The sequence below is a fragment of the Barbus barbus genome (assembly GCF_936440315.1).
Source record: "Barbus barbus genome assembly, chromosome: 32".
NCBI classification, from domain to species: Eukaryota; Metazoa; Chordata; class Actinopteri; order Cypriniformes; family Cyprinidae; genus Barbus; species Barbus barbus.
This window is the reverse complement of record NC_136760.1, coordinates 12,214,263-12,232,967: the sequence shown is the minus strand read 5'-3', so window position 1 is coordinate 12,232,967 and position 18,705 is coordinate 12,214,263. Positions and strand designations below refer to the sequence as shown.

At 38.3% G+C, this 18,705-nt stretch overlaps 1 protein-coding gene across 1 annotated transcript in view; it reads left to right on the top strand.

Annotated features, from left to right (window-relative positions):
* The window catches only part of LOC306852421 (wings apart-like protein homolog), a 56,871-nt gene that overhangs the window by 25,155 nt on the left and 13,011 nt on the right, over positions 1-18,705 (top strand). The window contains exons 6-15 of the mRNA XM_079389210.1: positions 2,166-2,261; positions 4,080-4,241; positions 8,204-8,340; positions 8,464-8,575; positions 8,671-8,898; positions 10,279-10,390; positions 10,604-10,698; positions 11,745-11,821; positions 16,359-16,531; positions 18,123-18,238. Of these exons, the coding sequence (XP_079245336.1) occupies positions 2,166-2,261; positions 4,080-4,241; positions 8,204-8,340; positions 8,464-8,575; positions 8,671-8,898; positions 10,279-10,390; positions 10,604-10,698; positions 11,745-11,821; positions 16,359-16,531; positions 18,123-18,238 (1,308 nt within the window). The remainder of the gene's footprint in view (positions 1-2,165; positions 2,262-4,079; positions 4,242-8,203; positions 8,341-8,463; positions 8,576-8,670; positions 8,899-10,278; positions 10,391-10,603; positions 10,699-11,744; positions 11,822-16,358; positions 16,532-18,122; positions 18,239-18,705) is intronic.

Below are 18,705 nucleotides of genomic sequence, written 5' to 3'. Positions count from 1 at the left end.
AGTACACGCCCAGGAATGTTGTCAGGACCCGGAGCTTTGCGTGCATTGATCCTGCTGAGGGATCTCCTCACACTGTCCGGGGACAGCGTCATCACCTGGTCGCCGGGAGGAGGTGGAGTCTTCTGTGCAGTGGTGCTGTTTTGTGCCTCAAAGCGAGCAAAGAAGGCATTCAGCTCGTTCAGCAGGGGGATGGTGTTGTCACAGGTCTGTGGTGGGGGCTTGTAATCCGTAATGGTCTGTATCCCCTGCCACAGGCTCCGCGTGTCTCTGCTGTCGCTGAAACGATGGGCTATCCTCCTGGAGTACTGTCTCTTGGCCTCTTTGATGCCGCGGGATAGGTTGGCCCTAGCTGTCTTCAGGCCCTCCTCATCTCCAGCTCTAAAGGCAGCGTTCCGAGCCTTCAGAAGTCTGTAGACCTCCCCTGTCATCCACGGCTTCTGGTTGGCCCGGACAGTGATGGACTTTGTGACTGTTACATCATCAATGCACTTGGAGATGTAGGCAGTAACAGTCTCTGAGTACTCTTGGAGGTCTGTAGTATTGTTGTATGTGGCAGCCTGTTTAAACATATTCCAGTCAGTGGTGTCAAAGCAGTCTTGAAGTGCCTCTGACGACCCTTCCGGCCACACTTGAATCTGTTTGTGAACTGGTTTGGTGACTTTAACGAGCGGTCTGTATGCAGGCATTAACATGACAGTGATGTGGTCTGAGTCTCCGAGGTGGGGGAGGGGGAGGGCCTTGTAAGCTCCTCTCTGGGTGGTGTAAACAAAGTCCAGAGTGTTTTTTCCCCTTGTTGGAAAGTCTATGTGTTGGTGAATTTTTGGGAACACACTCTTTAAGTCTGCGTGATTGAAATCCCCAGCCAAGATAAGAAAAGCATCTGGGTGGGCTGTCTGCTGCTCACTGGTGTGCTGGTACAGATCATTTAGTGCCTCACTCCTGTTGTTGTTGCTGGAGCTGGGAGGGATGTATACAGCAACGAGCAGTATGGCTGAATATTCCCTCGGTAGATAGAACGGCCGGCACTTAATAATCATAAACTCCACCAGGGGTGAGCAGTGTTTGCAGACCACAACAGCGTCGCGACACCACGCATCATTGATGTAAACACAAAGCCCCGCCGCGGATCTTACCTCCCTCGACGAGAGCTCTGTCAGCTCGATAGCATGTTAGCTGGTCAAGCTGTATGGCGCAGTCCGGTACGCTGTTGTTAAGCCATGTTTCCGTAAACACAAAAACACAACAGTCTCTTACAGTCCTCTGAGTCGAGCGGAGTAGTCGGATGTAGTACAGTTTGTTGTCCAAAGAGCGTACGTTCGCCAGTACGATGGTGGGGATAGCTGGCTTGTGTGGGTTGGCCGCTAGCCTAGCTCGGATATCTCCGCGCTTACCCCTCTTCTGCTTCCTCTCACGCCGCTTGTAGCGCCTCCGCTGTGGGCGAGATGCAGTAGTGGGGGTCGGTGATGGAGAAGGCCTCCGCAACTCTTCAGTGTGCGCGGAGTTTAACTCTAAAAATGTGGTTCTGCTGACTTCGAGCAGAAACTCACGACTGTATGCGCGCTTAAAGACAGGTAGACGAGACAAAGATGTGCAAAAACATTGCGACTTACAAGACAAAAAACACGAAAACACCGGTTTGTCGGGAGAGAGAGAAGCTGCTGCGACTGCGCGCGCTGCCATCTTAGGCCATCTTTAACACTTATTCAAGTCTATTCACAAAGTTATTTGAATTCAAATACTCACATCAGTGGTTCACAACAATATTCAACCCCCCTCTCCCCTTTTGTAATTTGAAGAAATAAGGAAAAGGATTTTTCAAAATGTTTTAGTAAAAATAAAATACTTTAGCGCTTGGCAGACTAGAAAAATGTATGTTCATTATAAAAGTGCCCATGGCATTTTAAAAATTACATGACGTTTCCAGGTCTAGAAGTCAGGCTTTTAAAATAATTAGGGTCCCCTTAGGGCCCCAGCTCCTTAATTAAGGACCACCGGTAAATATATGTGCTACATTTTTTTCAGTGAAACTGATGTAAGGTAAACTGGTACTTCTGTTCAGTCTCAAAATGGATTTTGTTCTTGATGCAAGCCATGCCAACCTAATGAACCCCAAAATTATGTTACAATGCCCTCAGTGTAACAGTGTTTGCCTGTTCTTTTTGCAGTCGCCTACTAAAGCTGTGTATAATGCAAGACACTGGAACCAGCCAGAGCCAGAAGAGCTGCTGCCCATGCCTCCATCACGATCTCAGGCTCCTCCAGTGAGTACAACGCCAAACACAGTATATTCGACCAAACCCTACACACTCCTACACGCAGTCACAACCCACTTTAGAAAGCGCCTTTAGCACAGGCACCTCTCATGCTATCACCACAATGTTTATAGTCACCTTTGTGTAAAAACTCTGACCTCTTTGATGCCACTTTGCACATTTTGCTTTGGTGTCTCCCCAGTGTGAGAGACGTTGAGCAGTGATATCGTAAAGGGTTACTCCACCCTAAAATGAAAATTTAGTCACTTTAGTCAATTTAATCACTTACCCCCATGTCGATCCAAAGCCTTAAAAGCTTTGCTCGTCTTCAGAACACAATTTAAGATATTTTGGATGAAAACCCGGAGGCTTGTGACTGCCCTATTCACTTCCAAATTAATAACACTGTCAAGGCCCAGAAAAGTATGAAACGCATTGTCAAAATAGTCCATCTGCCACATCAGTGGTTCAATCTGAACATTATGAAGCGACGAGAACACTTTTTGTACGCAAATAAAATAAAAATAATGGCTTTATTCAACAATTCGTCTCATCTGCATCACCGTAGCACCATTTTGGAGAATATCCACTGGACGCAAATAGCGTATGCTGTTCTGTGTCAGCCGCACCACACAGATACGCTGTTTTCATTCACATCAAAGAACGTAGAAGATGTATGCGTGTGGTGCGGCTGATATACGCTATTTGTGTCCAGTGGATACACGAGCTTCCAAGAGCTTAAGTTTTGAGCCATGTATTATTACTATCTTGTACCCTGCAATAAACATTTACTCAAACTCTCTTTTATGAGGTGAAGGGGGGAAAAAAAAGAAAATTGGCCAAATGTATCGGCCAAAAAAATCGGCATCATATGTCGGCCATTGGCTGCCCTGATTTCTAAATATCAGCATCGGCCAGAGAAATAGCCATATCGGTAGACTTCTAATGGGTTCTTTCGAAACCCTGCTTAATAAAGCTTCAAAGAAGCTTCAAAGAATTAAAGCTTCTTTTGCAATTTTTTTTTTTTTTCAAATTACTGTTTCGGAGCATATATCAAACTGATTTCAACAAACAAGGCTTCGTTACGTCATACCATTTGACACATTTTTTTATGAAAATGTTTGAAAAGCTTTCAACCATTATTGATTATGCTCTTGGTTAACATTAACCAATAGATTGGTGCAGCCTAGGTGAAGTATTTTCGGTGGTGAAGCAAGTTATTACATTTCGTTGAAAGATTCCGAAACAAGTCTAACTGACCCTGATGAATCATTCACCATTAAAGCAGGAATGTATATTAAAGTAAATAGTGTATTTTGATGTGCCTCAAACACGACCCCATTATGCACTTCTTTTCCAACTAGCAGCCTCTCCCGCGCTCTCTACATGTGCCATCCAAACACAATCAATCAATCCCATACAACTTAGCAGGCCTGCATCTGTTGCCACCTGTGAAGCCCACTGTAATAATATGCACACTGGCAGACATGCTTACACTTCACTTGAACTGTTTGTAAGGATTCTCATTAGCGCAGTGCCTCCATTTCTACTGTTCCCATAAACAAGATCACAGATATTAGAGTATTCTAAACATTGCATTATTCAATATGTGTATTGGCGCTTGGCCATCTTAGGAGTGTTTTATTTAGCAGCGTTGCTGTTGGTCGTGGATTTGGCCTTTTAGTAGTTGCAGCATGATTAATCTATAATGTTCTGCAGCACTATCTTTAGTCGTCATGTTACATAATCAGCAGTGGGTCAGTTGTTGGCAGCTATATGTGAATCAGCTCTGTTATGCTTTAATTCCGAGTTGTTGCTCTTGCACAGGCTGCTTCATCGGGAGGCAGTAAAGAGTCGAACTCTCACAAGGACGATGGAGTGTTCAAAGCTCCAGCTCCTCCTCCCAAAGTCATCAAGTCCGTCACTGTCCCCACAGAACCTTACCAGGACATGGTCACTGCACTCAAATGTAGGAAAGAACATAAGGAGGTGAGTGCAAACACTTCACAACACCATCTGATTTGACACACGCAGTACCTCGCTGCTTACCGTGCAAATCATGCATATGAGCTACTACTTTTTCAAAACCGCATGATACACAATGCAGTATTAAACATTTTGGATGTAGTATGCTTGCTGTCACTTTAATTCAGTAAGTGATATTTAGTTATTATCTTGGAAATAAAAATGATAATTTTCCAATTTTTTTTTTCTTTCCCCCCATCACTTCTGAAAAAAAATGGCTAATTTATATTAAGTACAGAGACTGCTGAGTTAAATGATTTGTAATGCACTATACATTTGAATATTTGGCAACTTTATACTGAAGGCCCGAGCAGGAGCCAATTCAATTTGAAAGTCAGTGGCATGGAACCAATAATAAAGGCATAAAGCTTTAATCTTAATATGCATAAAAAGTATTGCAGCTGTTTTTCAATGAATTTTGAATTTGAAAGTCTCAGTGGCAGCATATTGAAAATGCTGGCATGATCATAAGGACTATTATAGTTATACAAAAAGATCTTTTTGCTGGGGTCCAGAAAGCACTGATGTTCTGTGGAGTAATTCTAACTGTGGGTGTTAAACAGTTGTTCAAGCCCACCTACGTTACAACCCTCACCTTTTACTTTGCCCATTGAATCGCTTTTCATCTAAGCTGCAAGCTGTAAACCGTTCGAATTGTTTCCAGACCACCCTCATTTTATTATAACTCTGTTTTGTGGTCTTTATGTTTGACTGCAGGATAACATTATCAACGAATAATGAAAAGTGAAGTGTAACGTAATATTTGCTGGCTTCGTGAGATTACATTTCTTTGTGCGCGCCGTGTGGAACGAAACTTAATCTGCTTCAGGCAGCTGACTTTTAAATCATTATTTATTATTTTTAATATGACAGTAATTAGATTAGACATTTTTGTGGTTTGTACCAATTCCAGTAGGGCTGGTCTATGAATGTTCGATATAATGTTTATGCACCAAAAGCGGAACGAAAGTCGTTTCAACCGCAACACGCGGGCCATTTATCCACTGTGCTTAAAGTTCAAATGTTAGCGCAGCACATAGACATGTATTAAAAGTGTAACAGATTATATATATATGTATATGTGTGTGTGTATGTATGTGTATGTATGTGTATATATATATTTGTGATCGACCAATACTGATTATTTTTTTTTATTTTTTTTATAACCGATACCAATTATTTGTATGTTTATGTGCCCAATAACCGATATGCAGAACCAATATTTATTTACTGTTAGAAAGTAAATAAATGACTGCGTGAAGCAAGTCCATACTTCACTTTGGTTTTTCCTCCTTTCAGTCATCTTAACAAAAAATGTTTTGAGAATTAGCAGTCTTTCATGCAGGGCTCTAGACTCATTCTTCCCACTGATCTTACTTTTGCACTAACTTTCTCAGTTCCAGTTCTCGCACGAGCACATAATTTGGTTGCAATTACTTTTTTTTGTTTTTGCACATTTGAACATTTGATTAATTAATGCATGCTGATGAACTTTTATCATAGTGTATAGTTATATGGTAATGAAAGTGTTCAACATTCAGCTCGTTCTTTTTCATCGGTATTATTTGTGATTTTAAATTTTGTGAACAGGAATTCCTTTTTTCGTTCACTTTCAAATGCGCAATCTTGGTGTCACATTTTACAAGAAAAGATAATTGTCTGTTTTGCTTATATCTATACACCTTTCATTTTTAAGACTAAAACAAAAGATGGATTCATTATTATTCTTAATTAAAAAGCACAACAACAATAAAACAGTACGTTGACAATGACAAACTAGCTTACATAACATTTATTAACAAAAACAAATAAGACGAGGCATGGCACAGGACACATCACATGCTGTATTATATACAGAGTATATTACAGAATATTTAGCAAATTAAACATTTAGGAAGCAAATAAATATTAATATTTTTTTTTTAAATTAAGTAAAGCCTCCATAGTGTAACGTGGGGTAAACAGCAAAGATAACAAGCTTCTCAAAACGAAAACAAAAAGAAAAGTAAAACTAAACTGGCTGTAGCTGACAGGACTTGCATGTTTTTTCTACAAGAACACCAGAATGTTCACCTTCTCTGGTTTAAGAAGCGGTCTTTTACTAGTTTGAAAACAAAATCCTCCGTTGCGCTCCATCTGCGACGCGCACCTTCGCGCTTGTGCTGACGCGGCGAGTATAAACCAGGCTCTACCCACGAAGCGATCGTGCTGAAAGCACCTCTCTTCACGTGATCAGTGAAATCTGACTCCTGCTATAATGTGCTGCGGCTGGCAGTGTGCGCTGTATGAAGCAGACGCTTTGGAGTAGCGCAGACCAGGCACTCATACAAATGCGACCACGTCAAATTTTAACTCGCAAAAAATTACCATTTTGGTCGCAGTCTAGAGCCCTGTCATGTTAAATTTAATCTTCGTATTACAACAATAAAAACATTTTATTTATAAAAAGCTTTAGCAGCAACACTAATATTAGCAGTAAGCAAAATAAACGTAGAAAGTCTAATGTTTTCAAATGGAAAAAATAAATAAAGGACAGGAGTCATATCAACTTCATTTTTAACTACAATTTTAGTAGGTTTAATAGGCTAAAGAGTGAAGAATAATTCACTGGATAATGTTAATTCACGGAATATTCTCTGGAATATTGGAATATAACAAGCATTGTATTTTATTGCATTTCTCAACTGGCATGCTCTAAATTATGTTGCTGACAGCACGGTTTATCTATGCATTTACACAGAACTATAGGCTACTCAAACTGCCATCTATATACACATATATATTAGAGATCGGCCGATATATCGATTTAGCGATATTTTTCCCGATATTTAAGCATTTTTCCATAATCGGATATCGGTTTTGTAATATCGGATTCCCGATAAACACGCGTTTTGAGAATTGCGTGCAGGATCGCAATTGCAGCGCATCCGAGGGGAGATGAGACAACAACAACGGCGTGCAGGTACTTGATTTGCTGTAGTTAGTAAACTATTTAATATTACAGTCATTAATGCACAAATTAGATGTATTACATAAATGCCTGATATGTAGTTTATGCAACTTGGCTCTAAGAAATATGATAAATAAGATACTCTGTCAAGCCCTGTCCCTATAAAGATAGGCTATAACTTTGCCTGAAATAACACAGCCATGAATTAGAGCATGTTGGAAATAAAAGCGCTGAATTTAATTCTCTCTCTGTGGTCTATTAGTCTTGTGAAGTCGGAGTCACGTAGATAATCCGTCAAGTCCTCTCCCAATAAAGACGTAACTCTGCATGAATTAAATAATACAGCCATGAATGATTGCATGTTGGAAATAAAAGCATTGAATTTAATTCTCTCTCTGTTGTCTATATGCTCATCAGTCTCGTGAAGCCGCTTTCATATTGCAGTTCACTCAGCGGGTTGATGCTCAGCTCGGCCACCGCATGTAACTTTTAACAAGATTCACTTTTTTGAAGCACCCTAAATTGTATTAACACTTACTATATAACCATTATTTCGTTTATAAACATCTAAAATAATACAACTCTGGAAATTCTCTGCAATCGTTCCCTGATATTTGTATACGTGTGTGTGTGTATATATATATGTATATATGTATGTGTGTGTGTGTATATGTATATATAGATATATATATGTATGTGTGTATATTTATTTATTTATTTAAATTATTTTTATTTATTATTATTATTATTTTTTTTTTTAAAGATTCAATCCAGCATTGGAACATGCAGTTCTTGTTAGTCCTGGATCATTTCTGCATGCTTCGCAGCATGGAATATAAAGCTTATATGAATTGTGAATGGTTATATACTGAAAGTGAGCCTTCTCTTTATATTCACTGAAACTAAAAAGACCAAACTGTTCATCAAAGAATATTTCCGTCATGAGATTAAACACTGGCTTTCTCTTTCTCAACAGTTGTTCACCGTTGTTCAGCACGTGAAGCACTTCAATGACGTGGTGGAATTTGGCGAGAATCAGGAGTTCACCGATGACTTTGAGTATCTTGCCACTGGTCTGAAGACTGGTCAACCCCTTAACACACGTTGCCTTAGGTGCAGAAAATTTCCATCAGTGTATATTCTAACCATTCTCCAATATTTTAAATATGGCCTGATATTTGTATTTGCAACAGGCTCAGTGTTTTCTCATTACAATTCTGTTGCATTTTTGTGCAGTGTTATTAGTTTGGCCACACGGTGTGCCATGCCCAGTTTCAGGATGCACCTGAGGGCTCGTGGGAAAGTGGCTCAGGTCTTTAAAACTCTCAATGATGCACCTCAACATCCAGTAAGTCAAAAGATGTTTGGACTTTTTAGAAACATTCACTGTCTGATTTCTTATGTCTAATCGATTGTACTTCCTGTCCTTGCCCTTTTCCTCAGAATCTAGCTCTGTGTACGGCCTCTCTCATGTACATTCTCAGCCGAGACCGTTTGAACATGGACCTGGATCGGGCCAGTCTGGATCTAATGCTTCGTTTGCTGGAATTAGAACAGGACAAATCCATTGCTGATCAGCTAACGACAAAAGAGATGAACAAAGTAAAAGAAAAGATTCGCAAACTCTGTGAAACCGTCCATAATAAGCATCTCGACTTGGAGAATATCACGGTAAGCTCAAGACCAGTTGTGCTTTGTAATTGGCTGGTGTTTCTTGTTTCAGTGCGGTAGTTCGTTGTTTACATCTTTTAGTTTTAGTTGTTTACATCTTTTTAGTTTGTTTACATTTGCAAACTTTCTTGTCAAGGATTTGCACTTTTTTTATTATAAAATGTGATAGATCATGTGGATGAGCGATTGTGTTCATTTGTGGTCAGAAAGGTTCAGATTCTGCTCCCTCTAGTGGATACACATCATTGCTTGTGTTGCACATTTTAAGGATGTTTCAAAAATGTATCAGTCAGTGTATTGTTGTTACTAGTCACAACAACTGTGTTAAAGAATAGTTTACGCTTGCCAGATGTTAGGAGTAAAAATCCCCCAGTCGGAGTGTTTCTCTTAAATGTATACATTTTCTTCCCAACCAGGATTGCGCGCTCTCTCTACATTATGGAAAAAGCGCTAATGAGCTGGGGGAAAAAAAACAAAACATAAAAACCCCAGAAAACATTAGTTGCTATTTAGTAATAGCCTATCTATTGAGATATTTTGTTCAAATAAAAGTGTAATACAGCCAGTCTGCCCCCCCACCCCCCGTGTTCACGTTTGTGCTGTTTGCTAAACTAAATCTGCAAGCAAGCCATGCATTCTCTCGATTTGTGCTTATGTAATAGTGCAATAATTCTAATGAAATGTTAAATAAATAAAATGACTGTAGTGTTCATTATCATGCAGATTTCTCACAAGTAGATTTGAACATGGCAAATGTTGCAAAAAAGTTGTTTCTCAGAGAGGGTTTAGCGTGATGCTGACAGTGTAGTTTTTATAAGCTGTTCTCACAGGATAAGTTCAAAAACAGCTGGGTGGAGCACATCAGACTGAAACAGAATTCAAGGATTTTAAAACTTAAGCTGTTACTTGACGCACTGTTTTTAAATTGTACTGAAAATGCTGACATTGAAAAAACAAGAAACAGAGACATGATGCACTGGTAAATGTAAATCTGACTGGAGCATGTGCACATAGACCACCAATTTAAAAAATACACCGACGGAACATAATGCATCCTGTGTGATTGTTAGCACAGTGAAACACAGCATGATAAAACCCTCTCCAAGAACTTTTCTCTATATTCATACATAAATTCATTTAAAACACCCTTTGCTATACTATTATAATATTTACTTGTTTTCATGTTTTTGCTTTAGCCATCAGAGCCAGATCAAGAGATTTTTATATTAAGTTGTGTTCTTTGCATTTCTCTATTTACATTTGTTTTAATGTTCTTTTTAGCAAATAGAACTTTTACATTTGCATAATGGAGTCATTATAGCTGAATGTATCATTTATAATATCTTTGAAACTGATTGCGCATTGTGTTTTTCTCGGCAGTCGGGACATTTAGCAATGGAGACATTGTTGTCTTTGACGTCGAAGAGAGCGGGGGATTGGTTTAAAGAAGAACTCCGGCTTCTGGGAGGCCTGGACCACATTGTAGATAAAGGTCTTCTATTTTTGCTCAGTATTTGCCAAAGTTACCTGCATATTATTAAAGCTCTGATTGTTGTCCGTTATTTGTTATAGAAGTTTGATATTATGTTAATATTGTGTTTTGTATTATGTCATGAAGATTCCATTTGCCTGGGTTTCACATGCATGCATATTATAAGAAGATACTTGTGAGAGTGATTTAACATGCATGTGTGTTTCCCCACAGTTAAAGAGTGTGTGGAGAACCTGAGCCGAGAGGATAAGGAGAACCTAGTGGCGTCATTGTGGGGGGCTGAGAGATGTTTGCGTGTTCTAGAAAGTGTAAGTCTCATCCATGCATTTGAGTTGTGATTGTCATGCATATGCAATTTAAAAGTAAACGCGTGCAGTATAAAGTACTCTGAATTAGGTTGACTTATGTGAATCCAGACTGTTTGTCCTTGAACATGCAAATCCATTTGCTTGTGATACAAAGATTTCAATCCAAATCCACTTACTTTTCAGCATTAATATGAAAATGAGAATTATATTTGCTTTCATATGGCTTTTACAATAAAATACATTCTACCTCATGTAAGTTGGGGCAGTAAGCTGATTTTTTTTTTTTTTTGAAAGAAATGAATACAAAAGTGACATCTTTTGTAACATTATTGTAACGTTGCCATTTCAGATGCTGTTCTTTCGAACTTTCTATTAATCAAAAAATCATTAAAAAAGGATCACTGTTTCCACAAAAATATCAAACATCTTAACTTAGCACTAAATCAGCATATTATAGTGATTGCTGAAGGATCACGTGACACTGAAGAATGAAGTAATGGCTGCTGAAAATACAGCTTTGCCATAATTGAATTTATTTATTAGGATTAATGAGTGAATTTTTAAATATTTAATTTTCAAAATGGAACAGTTATTTTGAATTACAATATCTCACAATATTACTATATTTAATGTAATAATTAAATACATTTAATGTTTTATTAAATAAATGAAGGCTTGGTGAGCATAAGAGGCTTGCTTCAAAAACATTTTTAAACAATCTTGCCGACCCCAAACTTTTGAATGGTTGTGTAGTTAAGTGTTAGTAAGATTCTGGTCATGTGACAATTTAATCTTTTACTATAGCTTTATAGCTTTAGACCTTATTCTTATAGACCTTTTTTTTTTTTAATGAGGGAAAGCTGATTATTGTACTTGGTAGAGGGAGTCCTTTCGTTAAAGGATAAACAGACTGCATTAACCTTGATATTAACCTACTGTAGATTGAACAACAAAGTCTATCTCTGCTGAGTCAATTTAGAAGAGGATTATTTTTTACATAGTGGATCTTTTTTAACTTATTTTTAATTTGATATTTATCGATACAGGTAACCGTGCACAATCCAGAAAACCAGGCCTACCTGATCGCGTACAAGGACTCTCAGCTCATAGTGTCTTCAGCGAAGTAAGTGCCTCCAAAAGAAAAGGAAAAGCAGTTGTCTAGCTGTAGTTTTACAGTAATGTAGCAGTACACTTGTCATGTTTTCCTGATTGTTTTGGCAGGAAGCCCCTGGTAGTGTGTGGTCAGACAGGGTGCAGGTTAACCGCTAGCTTTCCTCATTACAGCAGACAGCCTCTAGACTCATTAACAACCCCAACAGCAACAGGAACACTTTATCAACAACACCAGCTGCCAAGACCATAAGCGCAGAGCTACTGTGCCAGAGAACACCCTCTGATACGGCTCAAGCCATGCTGACATTTCCTAAAGAGGCCAATCATTTCAAACCTTAATGAGACTTGAATACTGTCTTAAGTGTCCAACTTCAAACCACTTAAAAGTATAGTCAACCATAGTCATTTAGTCCCTCTTGTCATTCCTAACTCCCCTGATTTACTTTCTTACATCAGAATGTTCACTCTGCAAACAATGAAACATGCCGTAATCAGGAGCCGTCAGGTACAATAAAGCTTGTCCATCTGAATCTGATATCACACAGCTTCATGCTTCATATTTGATCATAGTCTTTGAGTTATCAGACATTGAATACTTGCATTTAATCTGTTCTCACAAAGCTATTGCTTCAGATGACTTTGGAGTGTATTTGCACATTTATTTTACAGGGTAAACCTCTTTAGAGCTACATGGGAGCAAATTTGTTCCAACAGCAAAAACAAAAAATCCATTATTGCTTCTCCACAGCTTTCTAAAAAGCATGGATTATGGATGTCTGATGGGAGAAAGAAGTCAAACGTATACCAAGTTAGAAAGAAACTCACTTGCAGAACCCAATAACACAGTAGAGTGTATATACAATGATAATTATTGCAGAAATGCTTTATCTTTCTTATTTTATAATTGTACCATTCATCATGTTATAAAAGTTTTTTTTGTTTGTTTTCTTCTGTCCTTGGTTTCAGAAATCACTATTATGACTTAGATATTTTTATATGTGTTGACTTTGTAAGGTAACTTCCCCACACCTTTTGTACTACATACATGAATGATATCTTATGTTATTTTCTAAGCAATCTGAACTCTTTCGTGGCAGTTGATAAAACAGGAGAAAAAGTTGCATTAAAAAATTACATTAAAGGAGGCAAAACCTTATCTAGAGCTCAGAATGTTATAGAGATGCTTTTTAAATTCTTACTGGCTCTTTTGATTTAGGTGACTAACAGTGTACTTAGCAAGCCGGATAGCAGCACTAAAAACCACTCAGATAGAAACTTTAGCAGCTGTGAAGCAATGCCCTGGCAAGCATCTATAACACCCTAGCATCCCAGCAGCAACTTGCGTGGGCAAGTACCACTCACATTTTCAGAAAATGCAAAAATCGACTTTCCATGTGAAAGCACATTTAGGCATCTGTTATGGTAAATCTAGCTTATACTTGTCCGCTTGAGGCGGTCTGGCCTCTTCTTCTTCTGCTGGCCCAGCTCTCTAGACGGGGTCAGACCCTTCAGAGTGCACAGCGAACCAAACACAGGTGCTCAGGACTGTGAAGAGGATCTAGATAAGTCAACAAAGTCGACTCACACACGCACTGCTGGAAGGGCTCGTTCAGCTGGCTCTAATTCAATTAGAGTACGGCAGGCTTGCATTAATGATGGCCCCACTAATATATGAATACATGAACCTCTACCTCCATTTCCCATCTCGCTCGCTAATGACCTTTCATTATGCTAAGTGCATTAGTGGCATTTTGAAGCTGGTTGTACTGTAGCACATGTGCTGTGGATGCAGACTCCCTCTCTCTATTGTTATCTCACTCACACATGTCTTGGGGACTAATAGAGAGGAAGAGCTAAGTTTTCCCTCTCTAGAGAAAGCTAATGCAGCTTGTGTTAGTGTCTGCTGACCCTGGCTGTGGCGTAAATGCAATCCATTAGGTTGTGCGCACTTCCCGCTGCATCTGTTATCTACGGGCTGTTTTTCCATCTTGAGTGTTTCTCTGAACGGCCAATATTTAGATGCTGATAGAGCACTTATATTACCAGACTTGGTGTTAAAATGTTCAAATGTGACATTACCGTGTCAAGATGCACCTTATATTCTTACATTTAATTTGAGGGTATTTACATCCAAATCAGGTGAACGGTGTAGGAATTACAACAGTTTGCATATGTGCCTCCCACTTGTTAAGGGACCAAAAGTTATGGGGCAATTGGCTTCTCAGCTGTTCCATGGCCAGGTGTGTGTTATTCCCTCATTATCCCAATTACAATGAGCAGATAAAAGGTCCAGAGTTCATTTCAAGTGTGCTATTTGCATTTGGAATCTGTTGCTGTCAACTGTCAAGATGAGATCCAAAGAGCTGTCACTATCAGTGAAGCAAGCCATCATTAGGCTGAAAAAACAAAACAAACCCATCAGAGAGATAGCAAAAACATTAGGCGTGGCCAAAACAACTGTTTGGAACATTCTTTAAAAGAAGGAACGCACCGGTGAGCTCAGCAACACCAAAAGACCCGGAAGACCACGGAAAACAACTGTGGTGGATGACCGAAGAATTCTTTCCCTGGTGAAGAAAACACCCTTCACAACAGTTGGCCAGATCAAGAACACTCTCCAGGAGGTAGGTGTATGTGTGTCAAAGTCAACAATCAAGAGAAGACTTCACCAGAGTGAATACAGAGGGTTCACCACAAGATGTAAACCATTGGTGAGCCTCAAAAACAGGAAGGCCAGATTAGAGTTTGCCAAACGACATCTAAAAAAGCCTTCACAATTCTGGAACAACATCCTATGGACAGATGAGACCAAGATCAACTTGTACCAGAGTGATGGGAAGAGAAGAGTATGGAGAAGGAAAGGAACTGCTTATGATCCTAAGCATACTGTATCTGTTAAGCGGCTTTGATGCCCTGAGATAGACTGTAAATTATTATTTGATTAATCAAGGGCCATTATTTTTGTGCTTGCAGTAATATATGGAGTTTGCAAAAGTCCTTAAAGTAGTGTTTCTCAGCCGGTTTTGCTGCAGGACACAGATTTTGTCCAAGTTCTAAGTGCATTGAATTTAGTTCGAGTCGTATTCATTTTCTATTACACTGTGTGTTTTTTTTATTTTAACTTTTTTTTTTTTTTGAGGACGAGGGCATCTTATGCAACCTATCAATGTTGGCATCCATCTAATTTAACTGACTTTTTCTAAATGACAGCAAAACCTTTTAGTTTCTCCTTGCTTTTAAATGAAGAGCCCTTTATTTTACTCTGCTAACTATATATGCTTATATGGCTTGTATGGCTGAATTTTATTTTTTGCATTTATCATTGTTTAAAGCCCCGTTCACACCAAGAACGATAACTATAAAGATAACTGTATTAACGTCCACACCAGCAAATTATATTGTGTGTTATTCTAAGCGCACGCTAGTCTGCCGCTTTAAATTCTCCAGCTCAGTGTTTTTATCATTCATCAACTTGAAAAAATCGTTCTAAAAGTGATTCCAACGATATTGTTTCTCTGTGAATTATCGTTATAGCTGTGGTGTGGACTCTGGTATTCTTTAATATTGAAAACGATTTTTAGAACTATATTTATCGTTATCTTTATCGTTATCGTGCTTGGTGTGAACGGCCTTTAGAACAGGACAGTGACCCACCAGTTGAGAACCACTACTCACAATTCTTAATTTTTTTGATTCACTTGGTGTTTCAAACCTGTATGACTAACTTTGTTTTGTGAAACACAAGGATCTTTTTTGAGTAATATTCACTCTGGGGCAGGGCAGTATGTCCAAAAATTTTATGACAATGATTTTCCATATCACTCGATATTTATCATTATATTCCATTACCATTAATGGGGAAGGAAATGCTTTAGAATTAAAACTCAATCAATTTAATAAATATTTAAATTGTAATCAACTGTAATGTAAATGTAAAATGTACATATTAAAAATAATAATTAAATATTAATGTACAACAAAATATTGCAGTTTTACTGAAAAAAAATAGCATGGTTGTATTCGATTCCTTTTAAATAATATTATTGCTTCTTTGAGAAGTACATTTTAGTATTTTGTTTGTTTATTTGATGGTAGTTTTTCTCAAATGAAATGGTGAAAATCTTGTGAAGTGACTCTTAGAACAACTCTAGAGATGAAGTTCATGCCCTCATTTGTTGAGACGGCACCCACAAACACGCACAGAACATGCAGACTTATTAGAGACATGCACTGATTGGCATATTTTATTGCATTCTCAATGTACCGTTTATCGCCCAGTCATAGTTCACGCTGCTCTTTTCCAAATAATGAATGTGAATAAAAAGGGGAAAGCACCATGAAAGCTGTTTGACTTGTGCACTACACAAGATATCTAAAGAAGCAATATAATAACTTTTGTGTAAGAAAATAGATGAGATGAGTACTAATGTAAGAATTTAAATTTTTTTAGCACTCTGTCCCTTCAAGATGTTTTTAGATACTAAAACAAAAAATTGCTCTAGTTCTTCGAATGGACATTTCAGTTTTGTTTTGTCTGTTTGTTTTAGAGCATTACGGCACTGTGAGGAGATGATCCAGAGGTACAGTCGAGAGGTGAACAAAGGCCTGTGCTCATCGGGCATGCCGCTGCCCTACTGCAGCAACAGCAACGTGGGCAAAGCTGTAGAAGACTGTATGCGAGCTATCATCGGAGTCCTGCTAAATCTCACACATGACAACGGTCAGTACAAAGACCAGGACATTTAACAAAACAAACCTTCCACTTGGACTGTGAAAGAATTCACAGTAAAAGTAACAGTGTTTAAAAAAAAAAAAAAAAGAAAGCTACTTTGAAACTATAACTTACAAAGCTACTTATAAAGGAATAGTTCATTATTTTCTCAGAAAAACAACAAAATTGGCTCAAGATACTTATGCACATGATAAAGGATGTCTTGAATGTCCCAAAAATATCAATAACGCATTTTTGACCAAAATCGAAGTTACGGTGGTTTGCTTTTGCACGGCAGTAATGTTCTCACTCAGTGAAGTATTTAAAAGATTATGAAAATGCTTGCATGAATTTCTATTCAATTTATTGCTGCTTTTAGTTCTTTGCTCCCCAGCACTGAACTGTAAATACCAAAGTATACTTAACGCAATGGTATGCATGGTGTTTGTAATGCAAATGTTGTCATCAGCCTAGTATGCATAAATTAATGTGTGCAGCTTTGTTTTTTTTAAACTTGTCTACTCTGTACCCTCAGATCACTCTTGTGCCTTGATTTCTTTGCACTTTTTATTGGTCCACAAGGTAGCAACATTAGACCGGGCGGTTACACTTTATTTTAAGGTGTCCTTGTTACAGTGTTACAGATACATTTAAGTACTGCGTAATATTAATCAACTAAATGTAATTACTATATGGTTAGGGTTAGGATTAGGGTTACTTGCATGTAATTATGCATAACCTATTGTTATTATAATAGTAAGTACATGTAACAAGGACACCTTAAAATAAAGTGTTACTGACCAGGCCATTGTTTCCCAGTCCAAAAAAAAAAAAAAAAACCTATTGAAGGCGCAACAACAATTGACGCATGTGTTGATGAGCACCTGTGTGAGGGAATTAAAAGATTCCCACAACTCCAGTTTAAATGATTTGATTTTTTTTTTTTTTTTTTTTTTGCCCATAACATCTGGAGAGAAATAGTGCAGACACTGGAAAAGGATGATTATTTGACAGGCCTGTGTTCATGCACGCCAATAGAGTACATTTAGAAATGCTATGCACTTGACTATACGCATATTCCAAGTGTTTGCGTCAAAGCTGAAGTGAACTTTGAGCTTTAGACAGTTTGAGACCCAACTAATCAGTAATAAAATTCATTATTAGATATCGATTAGTCATTACCGACTTAATAACTTTGCTGCTCTTCGGTAGTTACTTCCCAACACTGAAATAAATGTAATATGCGCTGGAAGCTGTTCAACTGAACAATCAGGCGACTGGGCTGCAGTGGCTGTCTCATTGCATTATGCCTTATAGACCATTTGTTATTTTGCTTTTAAAAGGCTTAAAGTCAGTAAGAGTCTTTTGGCTTTCTTGCATTGCCTTTGTTCGATGTGCCAAATGGATTTCTGTTAGCGGTGCTGCTTTGGCTAGTTGCTCGCTAGTATTGCTGCCAAACCCTTCAGCATAATTCAGGAGTACTCCGTCATAAGCCAGATGTGAGCAGCTTGGAGAACAACAGTCAGAGAAAATCCCTGATTAACTGACTCTGAACTCGCGTGTGCAGCAGCCATTGATTGCGTTTTCTTTCTGTCTGTAGAATGGGGCAGCACAAAGACGGGCGAGCAGGAGGACTTAATCATCACGGCGCTGAACTGTGTGCTCAGGGTCCCACAGTACCTGCCGCAGGAGCGGAGGTTCGATATCAGAGTCCTGGTGAGTACACAGATCTACTAATATCACTCAGTGTTGGGATACATTCAGTGGGGACCAGCAGTGTCTGCTAGGAGTTCCTGAGTGCTTTCGTAACTGCATTACAAATTGAAATTTGCATTTGTATTAGGGCTGTTACTAATCAAATTTTTGCAATGTTTATTTTTAAGTTTTTTTTGATGATTATATAAAAAAAAAACAATGCGTGTGAATTGTATAATTACATTGCAGCAAGGAGACCTTAAAATAAAGTGTAACCCAAATTAATTACTTAACAATTGTAATAATTTCCCATAAAATGCTTTAAAAAAATTTAAAACACTACACAGAATTCTTTGCGAATATTGTTAGAATGCAAACAAATTATAGATTAATTGGTTTGCATTATAAACATTCACAAAAATTCTCCACTTGTCATTTTTCAAGTTTTAAAGCATTTTAGTTCAACATATATGGTCATAATCTACAGT